General features: G+C 46.2%; 1 protein-coding gene across 2 annotated transcripts in view; it reads right to left on the reverse strand.

Moving 5' to 3' along the window:
- Positions 1 to 14,249, reverse strand: part of CIMAP2 (ciliary microtubule associated protein 2) — a 37,695-nt gene continuing 23,446 nt past the window's right edge. For both annotated transcript variants that reach the window (XM_084785586.1, XM_084785585.1), the window contains one exon: positions 1 to 1,191. In XM_084785586.1, coding sequence (XP_084641712.1) covers positions 1,119 to 1,191 — 73 coding nt within the window. In that variant the 3' untranslated portion in view covers positions 1 to 1,118. The remainder of the gene's footprint in view (positions 1,192 to 14,249) is intronic.

A 14,249-nucleotide genomic window follows, 5' to 3' on the forward strand; every position in this document is an offset into this window, starting at 1 on the left:
ATTTTATAAAGTAGTCTCTTACATTTTATTGCAGTTATTTTTTTAACTTTTAAAAAAAGATTTTTTTTATATGATGTCTAGGATTCACATAAAAGCTGGATGATACAATGTGTGTCTCCAACCCCTAGATGGGGCCTCCCTAGCTATTAAAAATGGTATTTTAAATGTCCAGTTTGTGGTGGCCATTTCTAGTCTATGGAAAGCTCACTGGATAGACTGATCTTCTTTCCTGCCTGTCAGGCCAATTTGGAGAGTTGGTGGGTCACTTTTTACATAGAGGATTTTGTTATCTCTGTGAACAGAGATGGCTTCATTTCTCCCGGAATAGTCACTTTGGTCCAAGCGAGGAAGCAACTGTTGAGGTAAAACTGACTCTGAAGAAAATGTCTCACAAATGCTTTATTGTGTGAGTTCTATGGCAGAGTCCACCAGGTCTCAGCACCCTCTTCTCTGCGGACAAAGCGCCTCCCCCTGACCACGCTCAATTCTCCTTGATGTAAACGGTGAGGGAAGCATCACAGGGTGTTGTTGCTTGCCCCCCACCCCCCACAGATCCACCTCTGACTACACTGGTATGCCTACCATGCTAACTATGGGGTGCAGAGGCTGTTTCAATTGCTGGACAATTGCCGGACACTGCCTGGAAGTCAGCAGTTTCCTCCTAACCCGAGGCTCTGTTGAGCATCCAGAAGCAACCTAGCACGGAGATAGGGTGTTCATGCAGGGGCCCAGACTGTTGCCTAGCAAATGTTCCTCTGCCCACCGCCTTTTGGGACGAGTTAGGTACCCACGCTCTGGCTTTACGGTGGGAGGGTTTCTAGGGAGTCGCCCACATCCCCCTTTTCCATCCATCTGCTGTCTGGCTCCCAAATTCATGTCACCAGCTGACTAGAATGCTCAGGACAATGGATCTCTTGTAACAAAAGATACCTGGTCCCCCACTGTCCCGGCAGACACTGGTTTGGGCGGCAGGGCTGCAGCACAGATGAGCCTCCCGGCCTCTCCCCTCGCCCAGGCTTTCTCCGAGACCTCTGAGTCCATCCCCCATCCTCCCGTCCCAAGGTTTCTCTTCAGGCTTGGGCTCTCTGGTTACATCAAGCTGTCCTTCCCGTGTGGCTTTAAGGAGTCGGATCGGAATTGTAGTCCACAGTTGGACGGATCTTGCCCTTGTTAAAAGGTGTAATCCGTTCCCTGTAAAAAGAGAGTCAAGTGGACACCGGTGAGTTCCCCCTCCCTGGAGGGTGCCTGTGGGAGATGAGGAGGTGCCTACCAGCTGTGCTTCACAGAGACTCCTAAGAAAGGGATCTCAGAGGAGCCAGAGGAGCCGCCAGGCATGCTGGGAGCATGTATCTCTCCCATGGCTGCAACCATCACAGTTTGCCTCATCCGTCCATTTGAACATCGAAATTTCAAACCTGTAGTATATATCCTGTATTTCTGCATTCCCCACTATGGCCTCATCTCATCTAGACTTTGAGGCGGAGTCTTCTTTTGTCTCTCTTCCTCCCACTCCACCCATCCACCTAAAATGTCAGAGAGTAGATTCTAAAAGACCAGAGTTACTTCCTGTTAAAACCCACCTGAGCACCTGGGGGGAAATATTTATTTGTATTTATAAACACGGTGTCTAAAGAAAGGACTTATGCTAGTAACATTTAAAGTGTCCTCAAAATATGGGGGCTGGAGAAATGGCTTCACAGTTGATTGCAGAGGTTCCACACTCAGTCAGCAGCACTCACACCGGCAGCTGACAACCACCTATAACCCAGTTCCAGAGAGAGCTGAAGCCTCCAGCTTCTGAAGGCATCCGTACTTATGTGTGAGCACCCTAATGTGCGAGCGCGCGCGCACACATACACACACACACACACACATACACACACACACTCACACACACATTCTCTCTCTCTCTCTCTCTCTCTCTCTCTCTCTCTCTCTCTCTCTCTCTCAAAAAAGTTAAAATAAAAGACAAAGAATTCTCCAAACAATATCAGGATGTAAGCAGACCTCTCTTTAAAATGAATTTAAGAAAGCTTTTAAAATAGTTCAGCAAAGAAGTGAGACAGAGAGAAAAAAGTTCAACAACCTGTTATGGAGTGTTGCAAATTCAAACCATAGTGAGACACAGTTGGAACAACAAAAATTCAGACTGTGACGCTCCCACACAACAGCGGTGCGGTGGGGCTGGGCTGGAGCTCAGGGGCAGAGTGCTTTTCTAGCATACACAAGACATCGGATGCTGTCCATCCCCAGCACCGACAAAGAGCGAAAACAGAGCCAGGGCCTGAAGCGCGCAAACCCTCACACATTGCTGGTGCAAACACAAACAGTACCGCGCCACCAAATATTTAGAGGGTTTCTTAGCAAGGTATGTGCACTTAGGTAATGACCTAGAAATCAGTAACCAGAAAGGAACGAAGACCTGGCTAGCCAGAGAGCTGTAGACAGCTCTTTACAGAAGCTTTGATCAGAGTTGACAGTTGAGCAAAAGGCAACCCATGCACCACACCGGACACATTTCAGCATCAAAGGAACAAGCTATCTCTACAACATGGATGCCCTCAGGGGCACTGTGAGAAATGAAATGGGAAGACGTGTCCATGCATGGTTTGATTTCCATCTTGGAATAGCAAACACATGCGTCACTGGCGTGGGCACAGGGCGTTGACACAGGCAGCAGGAAAAAAAAAACTTTCTCACTTGTGACTTCGTGACTATAGGCATCTGTCAAACTCAGAAACCAGGAGCTGGAGAGATGGTTTAGTGAAGTATCTGCCCTGCACACATGATAACATAGCCTTGATTTCCAGCACCCACACAATAAGGCATGCAGCATGCCCCCTGTACTCCCAGCACTGGGGAGATCTCCGGGGCTTGCTGGCCAGTCTGCCTTGCCTAGCACATGAGCCCCCAGGCCAATGACAGATCCCATCCCCCAAATAAGGTGGACAGTATTCATGGGAAATGACACCTAAGCTGATTCTCTAGCTCCCACACGCACAAACACACTTAAAACTGCAGGGGCTAGAGGGTGGCTTCCTGGTTAAAAGCACATACTGCCCCTGAAGAGGTTGCAAATTCAGTTTCTAGCTCCCACGTTGAGCAGCTCACAAAACACCTTTTAACTCCAGTGTCTGGGGATCAGTCGCCCTCTTCTGGCCTCTATGGGCACTGCACTCGCACACAGGAACACTCTCCCTCCCCCCCCCCACCTCAGCAATGCACATATATACATAAAAAAAAATAAAAATTTAATCTCATAAATTGCACGCCTGAGAAAGAATGACTTTTATGTATGCGAATTATACTGTGATAAATCCGACTTTTAAAGCCAGGTGCGGTGGCACAGGCCTTTATTCCTAGCATTCAGGAAACAGAGGCAGGTGGATCGCTATGAGTTACAGGCCAGTCTGGCTAGCCTAGGCTACATGGTGAGACCTTTCCTTTTTTTTTTTTTTTTTTTTTTTTGAGTCAGGGTTTCTCTGTGTAGCCTTGGCTATCCTGGACTCACTCTGTAGACCAGGCTGGCCTCGAACTCACAGCAATCTGCCTGCCTTTGCCTCCCAAGTGCTGGGATTAAAGGCATGCGCCACCATGCTCAGCTGAGACCTTTCCTTTAAAAAAAAAAAAAAGTAAATAAAATATATAAGTAAATCTGAATTTTATGAAAACCTGTGGCTTCTCACAGAACCAAGTCCAAGCAACTTAGCTTCATGCTCGTAGCCTTCGGTGACTAGCTGAACTACCCCCTGCTCTGTCCTCACTGTCACCAGTACCCTGGACACACCATTCCCAGGGATACTCTCTGGGTTCGTATTAGGGCTGAAGGCCCGGGAGGGGTTTTCCTCTTCCTGACCCAAACATCCAAACCTCTCACCAAACAGTATATGCAAAAGTCCAGGAAGCGCAGGAAAGTCAATAGCGGGGGTGAAGGTGGGGGTGGAAGTGGGTGGGGTGAGAGAAAGAAAATGTTAGGTTCTTTCTCTGTCTTCCTGAATGCACAGAACCATCCACCCTGGTGTCATCTTCCAGAAACTTTGGGCCAAGAGGAGAGATGGCTTCTATGGTGAGGCGTCAGGGGAGGCTTCTAGGTACTACATGCCTTCTCCAGATCCCACAGTTTCTTGCAGCTGTGGGGAGTAGGGTATGTCCCCCCCAAAGCTAGAATCTGCTGTCTTCTGCTCCAGTGTCCCAGGAGTCAGGCCAGCGCCCACACATAGTAAGTGCTTATGAATTTCTGAAGAAGGCAGGCATCAGCACCATGCTAACACTGCCTCCAAGAAGCCATGCTTTTTTCAAACTTCAGTAGTCTCAACTGAGAACCGCTAAAAGTGTCTCATACAGGACGTACTGTGTGTGTCTAATTCTGTCACACTTTGGTATCAGGTAGGAAACACACTTCTGGGCATGCCTGTGAGGGTGTCTCCAGAGCTACTGAGCCCATCAGCTAAGTCTTCCTGAACATGGGCAGTAGTAGCACCTCATGAGCTGGGATGCAGGACTGAATAAAACAGAAAGCAAACCGAGCACTAGTGTCTTAGTAAGGGTCTTTTGGCTGTGAAGAGGCACCATGACCACAGCAATTTTTATAAAGGGAAAAGCATTTCACTGTGGCTGGCTTACAGTTTCAGGAGAGGTTTAGCCCGTTATCATCATGGCGGGGAGTATGGCGGCATGCAGGCAGGCATGGTGATGGAGAAGGAGCTGAGAGTTCTACATCTGGATCCACAGGCAGCAGGAGACTATGTGCCACACTTGAGCATAGGGGGTGGGCCTAGCTTGAGCATATATGACCTCAAAGCCCACCCCTAACAGTGACACACTTCCTTCAACAAAGCCACACCTACTCCAACAAAGCCACGCCTCCTAGTAGTGCCACCCACAATGAGTCTATGGGGGCCATTCCTATTAAACCACCACACTGGCATTCATCTCTCTCTGTTTCCCACACAATGTGACCAGGTGCCTCACACTCCTGCTGCCACAAAAGAGCTGTTCTCATCACTGTCTTCTCTACCTTGATGGACTTTGCCACCAATTCATAGCCACAATAAGCCCTTCCTTAAGTTATTTGTTGTCAGATATTTTCTTATGGCAATAAGAAAAGTAACTATATAAAACTGTGTACATTTTAAAACACTGTGTAGGGGGCTGGAGAGATGGCTCGGTGGTTAAGAGCACTGTCTGCTCTTCCAGAGGTCCTGAGCTCAATTCCCAGCAACCACATGGTGGCTCACAACCATCTATGATGTGATCTGATGCCCTCTTCTGGTGTGCAGGTGTACATGCAAATAGAGTACTCATATACATAAAATAAGTAAATAAAATATAAAAAAATAAAAATAAGTAAAAACACTGTGCACACTGTAAACATGTTTTGAGAATATAAGAATTTACTATTACCATGAGCAATGAGCATTTATGGTTCCAATTTGATTTTTTAGGTAAAGAATGTGCATTTTTAACTAAAATGTTGAAAGGGAAGTGCACACTGCAGTATTTTGACAGAAGCGTATTGATGCCTGCCATTTCCTTTGAAATTTACCAAAAGTAAAAGATGATTAAGAAGGGCTGATGAGGCTCAGTGGTTAAAAACATACACCGTTCTTGCACAGGACTTGAGTTTAGCCCCCAAAACCCATATCCAGTGGCTTACAACCACATGTAACATCAGGTCCAGGAGACCCAATGCCCTCTTCTGGCCTCTCCAGGCACTGCACCCATGGGCACATACCCACAAATACACAAACACACATAATTTAAATTTTGCATAAAGATGTCTAATAGACAGGGTGACAGAAGATATGCCATTAAACATTAAAACACTAGTAACGTGATAGTTATGTACAAATAATATTTTTTGTATGTAAAAGAGAGTACAGGTATATGAATGTTGTGTTGTATGTCAAAGGGCAACTTTCTAAAGTCAGCTGTCTAATTCCACCATGTGAGCCCCAGGGATTGGACTCAGGTCATCAGGACCGGCAGCAAGTGCTGTAATTCCATGATCCATCTTGCTAGCCCACAGCAACAAAAGCTAAACGATGCAGGTGTGTAGAGTAAAATCCTTTCAAGTCTCCTACATGTTCAGTTTTTCTCATAACAAAACGCCATGCAAAAAGTAAAAATAAAAGGAAGTGTACATTTCTGCCATATAAACCCTGAAGCTTCTCAACTGTTCCCTTCATGGCGTTATCTCGCTGCTGGCCCGTTTCATTAATGAATGTGTTGGGTCATCATTTGACAAGTGCCCATGAGTTCCTCCTCTGGGTATCAGCAGGACACTGGAGCCGGAGAACAGAGAAACGCTCTGTCTAACTTTACTGTGGGTGTGGGAGGAAGTCACAGTACCACGGGGAAGCATGCGCCGGCTTGGGATGTGCAAACGGCTTAAAGAGACACTGTCCAGAAAAATCAGGGAAGCTTTTGTGTTTAGGCAGAACTGGGGCTGATACACAGAAGTTTCCCAGATAAACACTAGGACAACCATGTACAGTCAATGGCCCTCGGACGAGGCCAGGGAGGGAGCTGCCAGGCTGGCATTGGTCCACATGGCCAGAGAGGGGGCCGGCTGGAGTTTCTGTTCTGTTTTATTTTTGTTTCTGAATCAGTGTCTTATTATGTGGCCTTGGACGGCCTGACAATTGTATGTAGACCAGGTTGATCTCAAATTTAGAGATCCACCTTCCTAGTGCTGGGCTTGAAGGTGTACACCACCATGCCCAAACAGAGTGGGTTCTTAAAAAAAAATAGTTCATTTATTTTTATTGTATATGCTTTATACATGTGTGCCTGCATGTCTGTGTGAGGATGTCAGATCTTGGAGTTACAGACAGTTGTAAGCTGCCATGTGGGTGCTGGGAATTGAACCCAGGTCCTCTGGGAGAGCAGTCAGTGCTCTTCACTGCTGAGCCATCTCTCCAGTGCCCCAAACAGAGTTTTAAAATCCTCCTTAAGAGCTGGGTGATGGCACACACTTTAAATCCCAGCACACGAGGCAGAGGTGGGTATATCTGTGAGACTGAGGTCACTCTTGGCCTACATAGTTAGTTTCAAGCCAGTTAACCCTACATGTCTCAAAAATAGACATATTATGGGGTATCCACCAGACAAGAGTACTTGGACACTGGTTGAAGCCAAGCCATTGACTACACTAGGTGTTTGGGACTCACATACAGCCCTGAGCCTTTCTCAGGGTGGACTTTTAACCACAAAAACAGGCCTGAGTTGACACTCCTCAGTTAGCAAGGAAAGCTATCCAGAAGTGGAACTACAGAAGCCAAAAAGCAAAATCGGTCTATTTGAGGACTTTCCAGAACTACGGAGTCTGATGGTTGTGGATCTTTATTCTCACTTCGCAGGTGGCGCTGCCTACACGCTGGGCCCCAAGGCCCGAATGCTACCTTCCGTCATAGCGTCAGTTATACCAAGGTCTGGGGACTTGGAACAAAATAAAACAAAGTGTCCTAGTCAAAAGCTCCAGAAACGTAAGTAGATGGAAGTCTGCTTGCTGCCCAGTTAACACATGTATAAAGCACCTACTGTATACACAGTAAAAGAAAAGGCAAGTCTTTCCTGTGCAGGACTTAGATCAAGGGTGACCTGGTTGGAAGTCCGAGACCAAGTGCTTCCAGCCCAAGAAAAAGCAGGTGAGGTTTGGAACTGAGACTGAGAACAGTTCAACGGCCCCACACTTTCCAGAAGGTTCTGCACCTCTCTCACACATGCTTTCCCTTCCCTGGATCAGAGACAGCATGCTGGTAAAGGACATGTGTCTCACCACCCATGACATCACTTTAGCTTGTCGCAAAAGGTGGAAATAACGCAGAGGATCAGTTCCCTGCCTTCTCTGCTGTCCTGCGAGACTTGGCAAATCCCTTCATGTACCTTTCCAAACTGTGCTTACTTGTGTTATAAAATGGAAAAAAAAAATGGCAGAGCAACCAATTCTGCAGCACCTCTGCTAGCTGTGGCCTTACGCGTTACACAGCCACAAGCACTAGGGACCACAGCCACCACCCTAGAAAAATGGAAGATGTCAACACAGGCTCCAGTGAGAATCCCTCCCCCATCCAGTCTCTATTCATTTTTAAGGCTTAATCCTGCTGTTTATCTCTTAAATTAAAAATAAACGTGTGTGTGTGTGTGTGTGTGTGTGTGTGTGTGTGTGTGTGTGTTCATGTGTGTACATGTATATCGATGCAAGTACAGGTTGAGGCCAGAAGATGCTATCAGATGCCCTGGAGCTGGAGTTGTAGCTATTTGTAAGCCACTCAACATGGGGGTTGGGAACTGAACCCCAGTCCTCTGCAAGAGAAGCAAGTATTCCTATTAAGCCGTCTCTTCAGCTCATTTTTCTTTTTAAGATGTATTTGTTTTTTGAGTCATGTGTAGCTGTGTGTTTGTACGGGAGTCTGTGCACATGTGAGCGCCAGTGCCCAAGGAGTCCAGAAGAGGGTGCCTGCCAGATCCCGGAGCTGGAGTTACAGATAGTCATAAGCCATCTGGTGCTGGGAACCAAGCTTGGATCCTCATCAATTACACCTGCCCCTAACTGCAGAGCGGTCCCTCCAGCTCTTCTGTGGCCTACTAAAATCAGCAACAGTTGTGGGGTTTCCTGAGCCAGGTGCTTTGCTGCACCTCACAGGTTTGTGTCTACAGTTTTCATTGGAATCATTTTCTAAATAGTTTAAAATTCCAGCTGGATAATTCTCTTAGACTTAAGGGCTTACGGGTTTTTGCTTGTTTTGTGTTTGTTTGTCTTAAACAAGGTCTAACTATGTATTACATAGTAATCCAGGGTGGTGTTGAATTTACAGCGGTCTACTTGCCTCTTCTGGGATTAAAGGCATATGTCACCATAACCAGCCAGAAGAGGACTTTTCCTGACAAGAAAACACGGGACAAGAGAAGGCAGGAAAAGTTGATGGCATGGTAATAACACATATATGTGAAATTCCATAACTAAGGCCATTGTTTGCACACTAATGGAATTTTTATTTTAAAAAGAAGTGTGCTTCCTAATTTTCAGGTTACTGGTTTGGAGAATCTTCTGGTGTTAACTTTTTGCTTTATTTTATATTCTGTTTGATAAATGGACATAACAGTTTCGTGGAACTGTTTGGGAAGGATTAAGAGGTGTGGCCTAGTTAGAGAAGGTGTGTCACTCGGCCCTGGCTTGGAAGTTTCAAAAGCACACAGCATCCTCAGTTAGCTCTCTGCCTCATGCTGCAGGTCAGATGCGAGCTCTCGGCTTCTGCTCCAGCACCATGCATGCCTGCGTGACTGCTGCCGTGTTCCCCATCATCCTGGTCATGGGCTCTAACCCTTGGAGCTGTGAGCTGCCAAATTAGAGTCTTTCTTTGTTAAGTTGCCTTAGTACTGGCATCTTGTCAAGGCAGTAGGAAAGTAACCAAGACAGCACATTAGCTAGCCTCTTTCTCTCATAAAAAGACAATGAAATAAAAGTCATGGAATAAGAGTCTTTTTTTTTTTTTTGAGACAAGGTCTCTCTGTGTTAGCCTTGGCTGTCCTGGACTTGCTTTGTAGACCAGGCTGGCCTCAAACTCACAGCAATCCACCTGCCTCTGCCTCCCAAATGCTGGGATTAAAGGTGTGTGCCACCACGCCCAGCTGGAATAAGTGTCTTAAAGCCAATGCTGGCCGGAGCTGAGTACCCTTTTTCCTGTACACTGGCCTCCCTTTCTCGTTCTCTAAAGCTTTCCCTCCAGCATGTGGCTGACCCACATGCCAGCTTAACTCAAACGGCATGGCGTTTTCTCTCCCGCTTACACTCCCATCCATGATTCTATAATAAACCTTTCTCTAAAAATAAGACTCTTAAAGCAGAGACCCACATGACCAAATGGATGGAAGACTCAATGTGCAAAAAAAAAAAAAATCCTCTGTAAGTAGAAACGTGGGGGGAAGAGAGGTAATGTAGCAGATCCAAGAATCTAAGCCCTGAGTCAGTAGGGAGTAAAGCTAAGAAATCTCTTTCTCAAGAAGCCTGAAGAGTTGCCAGCATTGGGCACCTTCAAAAGAGCCGGCAGCATTGGGCACCCCGGAAGGCGGGAATTGAAAGTGACACTCAAACAGGAATAGAGACAGGAAGCCTGAATGAATGGCATCGGTTTCCCGCCCCACTCTCAGCAGCCAGAGGTGCCCTGAAGCGTGCTTATGTGCATGCTTTTATATAGTTACTTTTCTCACTGCTATTAGAAGGTGCCTGTCAAAAGGAACTTGAGGAAGGAAGGGCTTGTTGTAACTCAGAGTTTGTGGGTATAGTCCATCACAGAGAGATGGTGGCACGGACAGTTCTTCTGTGGCATCAGGAGAAAGGGGAACCTGGTCACACTGGGTCCCCAATCAGGAAGCAGAGAGAGATGAATGCTGGTGCTCAACTTGCTGAAGACAGGAGATTTATTCTTGGAAACCGAGGCTCTCTGCTTACTGTGACACCAGCTGAGTACTCTATCTATCTATCTATCTATCTATCTATCTATCTATTCATTTGGCAACAAGGTCTTCATATACAATTAGGTTGTAATTAGCTCGTTATGTAGCCCAAGATAACACTGAACTCTAGAGCCTTCTGTCTCTAACACTGGGTTCTTCATCCATGGAGAAGGCATTCTCTCCTGTTATGTGGGTCCTATATCCTGTAATAGAGGTTTCTAGCTCTCCCTTTATGTTAATTGTGTTTTTTTAAGTTTATTCGACTTGTGCTTTTAATCATTTGTGCTGTTAATGAGAGTGGGATATTTTTTCCCAGGAAAGTTTTCTATTTCTCATGATTATGTCAGGGGAGGAAATTATTCATTGACACAATTAATTAAACTTGCCTTTTTGGTTTTGGGGGGAGGTGGTTTGTCTGTTTTTGTTTGTTTGAGGCAGGGTCTTTCTGTGTAGTCCTGGCTGTGTTTACCAGGCTGGCCTTGAACTCACAAAGATCCCCCTGCCTTCTCCTCCTGAGTGCTGGGACTAGAGGTGTGTACTGCCATGCCCAGATTGAATTTACCTTCTTTACAGTTTTAAAATGAACTGTCTTCAGAATTTTTCATCAACACATGGGTGATTAAAACTCTGATCATTTTGCTTTTATTGGCAAATGTTTATATTTCTTATTTATTTTTCTTGTCTGACTACATGTCCTAGAACCATCAGAGAAACCCTGAGCCATGGGGCTGGGAAGACTGCTCAGTGGTTAAAACTCTTGCCTCACAAGTGTGAAGACCAGAGTGCAGAAACTGAGAACCCACACGAGTGGCCCATTTGTAATTCCAGCCCTGCAAGGCAGAGACAGAGGATGCCAGAGCAAGCTGGATAGCAAGAATAGTCATATCTGTGAGCTCTGGGCTTGATTGAGAGACCCTACCTCTAGGAGTGAGGTATATAAGACCTATGAGGCTGCCTTCCTGCATCCAACCTCTAGGCTCCACATGCATGGACACACATGTGCACTCACACTGACTTCCACACATGCACGCACACATACATGTGAACTCACATACTCCCACATGCATGCATACACATGTGCACTCCTACTCCCACCTCCATGATGCATACATACACATGTGCATGCACAGCCTTCCCCACAGGTAAACACATACACGTGTATACACACAAGAGAAGGTGGGCAACTTATCTCATTTCCTCTTCCGTCTGGTCTTTAATATGTGTAAAATAAAGCTGAGCACCTTGGCCAGAAAAAGGAGAAGTGCTTTTATACATTAAAAGTGTTAGTGTTAAGCCGGGTGTGGTGGCACACGCCTTTAATCCCAGCACTCAGGAGGCAGAGGCAGGCGGATCGCTGTGAGTTCGAGGCCAGCCTGGTCTACAAAGTGAGTCCAGGACAGCCAAGGCTACACAGAGAGACCCTGTCTCGGAAAAACAAACAAACAAAAAAAAAGTGTTAGTGTTCCTCTTTTTTTTTTTCTGAGACAGATTTCTCTGGGTAGCCTTGGTTGGTCTGGACTCTCTTTGTAGACCAGGCTGGCCTTGAACTCACAGCGATCCACCTGCTCTGCCTCCTGAGTGCTGGGATTAAAGGTGTGCGCCACAACACCCAGCCCATGCTAGTGTTCCTTAATGCCAGATGAAAGGTTGGAGAGAAGGCTCAGCTGTTAAGAGCACTGGCTGCTCTTAGAGAGGACCTGGGTCCAGTTCCCAGCACCCACGTGACAGCTTATAACCACCTGAAACTCTAGTTCCAAGTGACCTGATGCCCTCTTCTGACTTCCTGGCACATGGTACGCATGCAGACATTCACACAAAACATTCATACACATAAAATAATTTTTAAAAAATTTTAAAAATTAGCCCGGTGGTGGTGGCACATGCCTTTAATCCCAGCACCTTAGAGGCAGAGGCGGGAGGATCTCAGAATTTGAGGCCAGCCTGGTCTACAGAGTGAGTCAGGGCTACACAGAGAAACCCTATCTCAAAAAACCAAAACCAACCAAGCAAACAAACAAACAAAAAAAACCCCAAACCCCCAAACCCCCAGTCCCTTAGATAAGAGACCACCTTACGTCAACAACACAGAACCAGCAGTATGAAGGAAAACACAGAAAGGCTCTTGGGAGATTAAAAATGTGATCGAACCAGCACTGGAAAACTAGGACTAGGAAGTTTTACCGGCAGGAACAGAAAAGGCAGACATGAGAAGAAAAAAGAAAAAGGAAACAAGAAACTAGGGCCTGGGGAGAGGGTTCAAAGTGTGAAGTACGTGCACACAAGCATAGAGACTAGAGAGTTCAGATCCTCAGAACTCAAGCCAATAGATGGAAGAGGGAGTCCTTGCACTAACCTGGCTAGCTAGACCAGCGGGTCAGGGAGCTCTGGGTTCCACAGAGAGACCCAGCCTCAGGAAATCAAATGAACATACTGATGTCAACTTCAGTCTTGACACACATCTGCATATACATGTGCCCATACACATTCTCACGTGCACACACACACACACACACACACACACACACACACACACACACGACGACAACAAAAGCCCAAGAAACTAGAATGCCAAACAAGGACATCTCACATACATCTAAAAGACAGAAGAAAGGGAGGAAGGGTTAGAAATTGTCACAGACAAAAATTCAAAGTCAAACTTCCCCAGAGGAGAAGAGCCTGAAGTTCCAGATGATGACAGAAGCACACCAAGTGCACAGCACAGTACTTGAAAATAGACTAGAGTTCGGCCCATCACCATGAAGATCCAGAACACCAAGGAAAAGAAGGTCAGGGAAGCTTCTAGAAAGAAATATGCAGGTCACGTGCATGGGCCAAAATGACATCGGGCCTTTGAACCAAGCTGGGAGTTAGGAAATGTGAGCAAAGCCTTCCAAATCCTGAAGGAAATCAATCCTAATTTGGTTATTTCCAACCAGAGTATGGGTCAGCTGTGAAGGCAGAGAAAGCAAACTGCACTTTCACACAGGCAGTCCACTCAAACGCTTTCCCACTGCCCTGTCTCAAGAACCCCCAAACAAAGGATCCAAATTAAGGGAGAGGCACCTACAAGACTATTTTAATACAAATAAAACCATCTTAACATTGCATTGAAAGGGGTTGGAGAGATGCTGAGCAGTTAAGAGCACTGGCTGCTTTCCCAGAGGACCCAGGTTCGATTCCCAGCACCCACATGGCAGCTCACAACTGTAACTCCAGTTCCAGGGGGATGGAACTGGACACACGTGCAGACAAAACACCAACACATGTGAAATTAAAAATAAATACATTTTAAAGTACATTTGAAAACTAGAGATACGGGCCGGGCGTGGTGGCACATGCCTTTAATCCCAGCACTTAGGAGGCAGAGGCAGGCGGATGGCTGTGAGTTCCAGGCCAGCCTGGTCTACAAAGTGAGTCCAGGACAGCCAAGGCTACACAGAGAAATCCCGTCTCGAAACAAAACAAAACAAAACAAAAACCAAACCAAACCAAACCAAACAAAAAACAAAACTAGAGATGGCTCAGCAATTAAAGGGCTTGTTTGACAGAAACGTAGGAGCACAAGAGTTTGGATCCCTACAGTCCCTTGTTGGGTGGGCTCAGCAGCCTGCCTCTAACTCTCACCTAAAGAAGTGGAGAGCAGAGCCAGCTGGCCAGTGAGAATATCTACATCGATGAGCTCTGGGTTTGATTGAGGGACCCTGCCTCAGCAAATGAGGTGGAAGTGTGCTCAAGAATAAATCTCAATATCAACCTCAGGCATCCACATTTGTGGTCACCCATACACATGC

This window comes from Acomys minous (genome assembly GCF_964271855.1).
Source record: "Acomys minous genome assembly, chromosome: 6".
NCBI classification, from domain to species: Eukaryota; Metazoa; Chordata; class Mammalia; order Rodentia; family Muridae; genus Acomys; species Acomys minous.